Source organism: Oratosquilla oratoria, chromosome 44 (genome assembly GCF_046742065.1).
Source record: "Oratosquilla oratoria isolate Oo_2021 chromosome 44, ASM4674206v1, whole genome shotgun sequence".
In the NCBI taxonomy this organism is placed as follows: domain Eukaryota; kingdom Metazoa; phylum Arthropoda; class Malacostraca; order Stomatopoda; family Squillidae; genus Oratosquilla; species Oratosquilla oratoria.
In genome coordinates, this window is record NC_134820.1 from 16,558,229 (window position 1) to 16,565,728 (window position 7,500).

At 38.5% G+C, this 7,500-nt stretch overlaps 1 protein-coding gene across 1 annotated transcript in view; it reads left to right on the top strand.

Moving 5' to 3' along the window:
- The window catches only part of LOC143022315 (corticotropin-releasing factor receptor 2-like), an 89,499-nt gene that overhangs the window by 76,569 nt on the left and 5,430 nt on the right, over positions 1-7,500 (top strand). The window contains exon 13 of the mRNA XM_076180463.1: positions 1,669-1,804. Within this exon, the coding sequence (XP_076036578.1) occupies positions 1,669-1,804 (136 nt within the window). The remainder of the gene's footprint in view (positions 1-1,668; positions 1,805-7,500) is intronic.

The following is a 7,500-nucleotide window of genomic DNA, read 5'->3' on the forward strand; positions in this document are numbered from 1 at the left end:
CTGTTCGTTCAGTCTTGTCCCCAAATCTCTCCTCGTCTGATGTCTGACCAATGTTTATTATTATTATTTCCTTGATTATAATTTATAATTATTCATCTGTCAGTTTATTAATATTTACTATTTATCTGTTTGTATATTATTTAACTTTGCCTATTTATCTATTTACTTATTTTATTTATTACTATTTATATTATCATATTTTTTATTTGTCTAATTTATTTATTTGTCATTATTATTATTATTATTATTATTATTATTATTATTATTATTATTATTATTTTTTTTTTTTTTTTTTTTTTTTGCATCCGACCTAGTTATGGACCAAAGGGTCTCCTGTCAGCATGTCCCTCCTTTGTAATCCTTTTTAATTACAAATATCACATAGTAACGAGTAGACACCTGAGCTGTGTTATTTTTTCGAACTCTGGTGAACATTAACTTCATTTTCATTGATGATATTCGGGTAATTGTGAGCTAAAATGATTTTTTCTTTTGAGTGACATTTGGTCATGTGGTTGAATGATTCGGAAAAGGGAATAACAAGGGAACTATTATTGATGAATGGTTTGGTGGTATTAGATGGGGGAGTTAAGCTGGTTCTGACTTCACTGAGAGCTTTTTCCATGAACCACAGAGGATAAGCTAAGTTGATTAGTTGGAACCTAATGGAATTTAACTTTTGATCTAAAAATTGGGGGCTACAAATGATAACGCAAATAATAATGATAATAAAAAATTAATCAATAAATAAGAATTATAGTAATAATAATAGTAATGATGATAATAATGATGATAATAATAATAATAATGATAACAATAATAATAATGATAATAATAATAATAATGATAATAATAATAATAATGATAATAATAATAATAATAATAATAATGATAGTAATAATAATGATGATAATAGCGATAATAATAATGATGATAATTATAATGATTAATAATTATAATAATGATGATAATAATAATAATAATAATAGTAATAATAATAATAGCATTATAATAATAATATTAATAATGATGATAATAATAGAAATTATAATGGTGACAATAATAATGATAATAACAATAACAATGATGATAATAATAATGATAATAATAATAATAACAATAATAATGATGATAATAATAATGATAATAATAATAATAACAATAATAATAATAATAAAAAAAATAGTAATGATAATAATAATAATAATGATAATAATAATAATAATAATAGTAATAATAATAGTAATAATAATAATGATAATAATAAGAAGAAGAAAAAGAATAAGAAGAAGAAGAAGAATAACAATAGTAATAATGATTATATTAATACAGTATAATACCACAAAAGAGTAAGGGTGATAACAATGATGTCAGTGAAGGCAGTAAGCAGCAGAAACAGCACCAACAAGAAGAAGAGGAATATCACAACATATCATTGATATATTGATACATATAATAATATCTCATATATTAACATATACACTAATACAAAGTATTATTATATTATATCATATTATATTATATCATATTGTAATTATATTATTATATTATATTGTTTTATGTTATATAAAATATCATATATACACTATAATAAAATATTGTAGTATAATCTTACACATGCCCCAATCTCACTCATACCCTCCCGGTCTCTTGTCTCCTCCTTCACAGGAAGGCGATCAAGGCCACAGCGATCTTGTTTCCACTGCTGGGAATCCCCAATCTCCTCTTCGCTGTCAGGCCCGGAGACAAAGGCGACTTGGAGAGCGTGTATATGGTCACAAACTCCCTCCTCCAGTCCTCACAGGTGAGTTACAAGACCTCGCCAGAGGTAGGGACGGAGTGGGTGGCGGAAGTTAAGACATGGAAGTGTGTGTTGTGTGTGTGGGGGGGGGGGGTAAATGTATGGGGGAGTAGGGGAGGCTTTGGCCTTTAACCAATTATGGGAGGGGTGTTCTTGGGGGGAAGGGGGAGGGGGGTAGTCTTAGCGACACCACCTCCGAAAACAAAAAATACCCCCACCACCGCAAAAAAAAAAAAAAAAAAAAAAAAGAATGTAATAAAGTTGATCATGATATTACAGTAAACTCATTACTGCATTATAAAACAAAAACATTTATAATCAGACTTTAATAATAAATATCATAATTCATACTGTTATACTTTGATGAAAGTTCACAACATGTGCGTAGAACACGTTCTAGAAGAAATATATATAATAGGAGAGGTATAATAGGTAAAGACCTTCCCTTGAAATAGAAATAACTCAACCCCCACAAGAAAATGCCCATGAGATTTAAGATATTTTAGGCATGATATGCATCCTTCTATGCCCCACGATGCCCAGTCTCCAGGCATTATGCATTGAATGGTGCATTTGGTAGTTATGCATTGTAGTTATGCCTTGAACGAAGTAGTGAACTGAAAAACTAATTTTCCTCCACTTGAAATTTGTACACAAAACTCGAACACACACACACACACACACACACACACACACACACACACACACACACACACACACACACACACTCGTGGCGCAGTTGGTAGAGTTCCCGGCTGCCATCACGGAGGTCCGGGTTCGAATCCTGCCCAGGGCTGAAATAATTTCAGTATCGCTGCGCTGCGAATCGTTACTCCAATTCTCGTGGGCGGGGAGTCGGGTCTGTGTGTGCGTGTAAGGTCACAGTATTATTCATAGATCGGTCAAATATGAGCTCTGAGCTCTCTTCCGGGAGGGAAGTAGCTGTCCATCATGAGGCCAACACGTGATCCAAGATCATGGTGAATCACACACACACGGAGATAGATAGATGGTAGAACAAATGTATATACAATCTGAGTATGGGAGATTTACTGCCCATTATTACAATTTCATATTTTCATGTTTATATTGCAATATTCCCAAGATCATTTGTGTAAAAATCGTTTTATTGGAATATGATTTTAACGTAGTCTCACCGTTTCATTTTCTGATTCGTAATTTCTGCCTATTCTTGTAGTTTTTGGTAAAAATTTATTCAGGCATGTTCAAAGGTTTGTGATAACGAGAGACGTAGGCTTTTTTACAAGCCTGTTTTTTTAATGTGGTCTGTAATGCTACAACGCTATAGATTGGTAACTCTCCTTTCGGTAAGTTCTCCCACCGTGATCCATCACAAGAACACGACTGTTGTCGACGACATAGAGGAAGCATCGAAAACACATTCCCAAAACAAACTTCCAGGACAGAAGCTCAATCTGTTTGTCAAACTTTGTAATATTCTTCTAATATTATCGACATGGATTTTAACAAGACCTGAGACATTCCTGAGCTTTTATAAAGCTTTTGGAAAGGACATAAACTGTATGTGTGGCAACCTCTCGATTCCTTCAAATCTGTTTAGCTCTCCATCATCCTTTATATAAGTTTTGTTGATGTAAGCTCAGCGTGGCATCGGCTCTCCCGCAAAGGAAAGTGTTTCAAATTCACTTTACTCCCTGCGTGTGTGTGCGTGTATGTGTGTATACTTGTGTGAGTACATTCATGTGCGTGCGTTCAAACGTGTGTGTGTATATGTGTGTGTGCGTGCGTGCGTGTGTGTGTGTGTGTGTGTGTGTGTGCGTATGTGTGTGTGTGTGTGTGCGTGTATGTGTGTGTGTGTGTATGCGTCTGTGTGCGTGTGTGTATGTATGTGTATGCGTGTATGAGTACATGTGTGCGTGTGTGTATGAGTACATACGTGTGTGTGTGTGTGTGTGTGTGTGTGTGTGTGTGTGTGTGTGTGTGTGTGTGTGTGTGTGTGTGTGTGTGTGTGTGTGTGTGTGTGTGTGTGTGTGTGTGTGTGTGTGTGCGCGTGTGTGTGTGTGTGTGTGCGGTATACTCCTCCTCCTCCTCCTTTGTGTGCGCGCGCGTGTGTGTGTGTGTGTGTGTGTATGTGTACGAGTACATGTGCGCGTGTGTGTGCGCGTGTATACATGTGTATGCATGTATACGTGTGTGTATCTATGTATGTGTAACACACACACACACACACAAGTAACGTGATTGACCCGAGGTGTCTACGACAGCGAAGAAAACGAAAATCTTTCATCCAAAGAACAAAGAAGAAGAAACGATCGGTCTGAGGATCCATGACCATAGAGGTCTGGGAAAGGAGGAGGAGGAGGACGAGGAGGAGGAGAAGGAGGAGGAGGAGGAGGAGGAGGAGGAGGGAGGAAGAAGGGCCGGAGGAGTGGGAAGGAGTGCTAGTGAAGTATGGCCGACCATCCAAGCCAAGACAATGACCTGGGTCCAATGTAGGCTCAAGTTGACTGTTGACACTGTGAAGAGGTCCTTCGCCTTCTGCAGACTTCCTATGTAAGCACATTTTCTCCTCCCCTCCCTTCATATATTTTCCCCCTCCTCCTCCTCCTCCTCCTCCTCCTCCTCCTCCTCCTCCTCCTCTTCTTCTTCCATCGCCTCATACTCATTTTTCTTTTCTTTCCTTCTTCTTTCATCTTCCCTTCCGCCTCCTTTCTCTTTCTTTCTTCTTCGTATTCTTCTCTTTTTTTTTCTTTTTCTTTTTCTCCCTATTCAATCCTTTCAGGCTTCGTTTGAACCTTTCTTCCTTTCCTCTTTTTTATTTTTATTTTCACCTGTACGTCATTTTTTTCTTATTTCTTTCGTTCTCGTTTTATCATTTTTATCTTTCCTTTTCTATTCTTATGTCTTTTCTTTCACTCCTCATTTACTCAACTTGTTCCTCATCATTTTCATTTTCTTGCCACCTCCTCTTTTTCTTCTTCGTTTCCTCTTCCTTTTTACTCATTTCCCTCCTTCTTATTCTCTTTCCCCTCCTCCCCTCTACTTCTTTATTCATCATTTTCCTCTTCCTCCTCGTCCTCCGTTATTTCTGTTCCTCCTCCTCCTCGTCCTTTTCTCTTCCTCATCCTCCTTCTACTTTTCCTCCTTTTACTTTTCCTCCTTTCCCTCTTTTTGCTCTTCCTTCTCTTTCTCATTTCTTCCTTTACCTCCCCTATTGAGGAGAGATGGGGGTGTGGGTGGCTATACTAGTAAGTGAAGAGGTAGGTAAGCGTGTAGTGGAGTGGAACTTCAAGGTTAATGTGGATGAAGGTGAAGCTGGGAAGGGAGATGTGGGTTTTTGTAAGTGCATATGGACCTGGTAGTGAGAAGAGTGTAGAGGAAAGGGAGGCTTTTTGGATGGATTTAAATGAGTGCATAGAGGGATTAGGGAAAAATACCAATGTAGTGGTATTAGGAGACCTTAATGCTAGGGTAGGAAATAAACCAATAAACGGATTGGTTGGGAAGTATGGAGTTCCAGGAAAAAATCGTAGAGGAGAGTTGATGGTGGAGATGTGTCTAGAAAGAGCAATGATGATAGCAAATACAGTGTTTAGGAAGAAAGTCAAGCATAAGTACACATGGGAGAGGGTGGTGGACGCAAGAGTGGTAGATAGAGCGTTAATGGACTATATAGTGGTAACCAGGAGAACAGTAGGAAGAGTTAAAGATGTACATGTTCTAAGGGGAGAGAGTGGAAGAATATCAGATCATTTTTTGGTGGAAGGTAAGCTGAGAGTGGAGGGTAGGTGGAGAAAGAGGAAAAGGACAGAAGGTAGGGAGGTACTTAGAGTGAACTGCTTAAATGAGAAAGAAAAGGAAAAGGAGTACAAGAAGAAGTTGAGAGAGGAGTGGGAGGGAGTGAAGGATAAAGTAGAACTAGGAGTGGAGGAGGAATGGGGATGGTTCAAGGAGGGAGTCATAAGGTGTGCAAAGATGGTGTGTGGAACAAGGAGGACGGGAGGAAATAGAAGGAAGGGTAGTAAGTGGTGTGATGAGTAAGCAAAGAAGGGTGTAGAAGAGAAGAAGCGAGCTTTCACAGATTGGTTACAAATTGGGACAAGGGAATCATATGAGAGGTACAAATTAAACAGAAGAGAGGTGGAGCATAAGATAAAGGAGGCAAAGAGGGTACCATATATGAAATGAAGTAAGAATATGCCAGAAAATTTTAAAAGTAATAAAAAAAATGTTTTGGGAAGAAATTAAAAGGAAGAGGAGGCGAATCAAGTAGAAGAAAAGGTAAAAGGTGCAGATGGAGAGATGATAATAGAAGAGAAGGTAGTGAGAGGAAGGTGGGCAGAGTATTTTAGGGAGTTGCTAAATGTGAAGAAAGATAGGGAGGGATAGATAGATATAGGGAAAGCGCTAAGAAAATGACCATGATGAGTGAGGAAAATGGAGGAGAAATAAGGAAAGATGAAGTGAATGCAGCTGTTAAGATGATGAGAGCAGATAAGGCACCTGGGGTAGATGAATGCCATGCAGAATGAGTAAAAAAAAGGAGGTATAGTGATGGTGGACTAGCTGGTGAGGTTATTTAATGTTTGTTTAAGAGAGGGTAGAGTGCCGGAGGACTGGAGGAGTGCCTATATAGTTCCACTTTACAAGGGAAAAGGGGACAAGTGTGAGTGTAGTAGTTTCAGAAGGATCAGCTTGTTAAACGTAGTTATGGGAGGGTCTTGATTAAGAGGATTAGGAGAGGAACAGAGGGAGTAATTGGTGAGGAACAGTGTGGATTTAGGACAGGTAGGGGTTGCGTGGATCAGATTTTTGTTGTAAGACAGATATGTGAGAAAGCTATAGGAAAAGGTAAGGATATATGTTGGGATCTTATGGACCTGGAAAAGGCTTATGATAGGGTAAACAGGAAGGCACTGTGGGTAGTATTGCAGATATATGTGATAAGAGGAAAGCTGTTAAGATCAGTTAAAAAAAATTATGAGAGTAGTAGAGCTTGTGTTAGGATTAGAAATGGAGAGAGTGAGTGGTTTGAGGTAAAGGTGGGACTTTGTCAGGGATGTTTTATGTCGCCCTGGCTGTTGAATTTATACGTGGATGCGGTGGTGCGAGAGGTAAATGCAAGGGTAGTGGTTAAAGAAAATGGAGAAAAGTGGGAGGTGAGCCAGCTGTTGTTTGCGGATGACACTGCGCTTGTAGGAGGATCAGAGGAGGGATTGAGGAAGTTAGTGACAGAGTTTGGGAAGGTGTGCGAAAGAAGGAAGTTGAAGATAAATGTGGGTAAAATTAAGGTGATGAGATGTACAAGGGGAGAGAGTGGCAGCAGACTGGAAGTGAGTATTAAGGGAGAGAGACTGGAGGAAGTGGACAGTTTTAGATATTTAGGTGCGAGTGTGGCAGGAAAGGGAGGTGTAGAGGTGGAGATAGAATGTAGGTTGAGAGAAGCGAGTAAATGCCTCGGGGGGTGGGTTAAAAGGTGTAATGAGAAGTAGACATTTGGGAATGGATGCTAAGAGGAGACTGTATGAAGGAGTGATTGTGCTGACAGCACTAAACGGAACAGAAACATGGAACAAAAAGAAGAAAGAGAGGAGGAGTTTGAATGTGTTTGAGATGATGTGCCTGAGAAGTACGATAGGGGTTACTAGGCTGGATAGAGTGAGAAATGAGGAGGTGAGGAGAAGAACAGGGTGGGAAAGGGAGTTGGGAGATAGAGT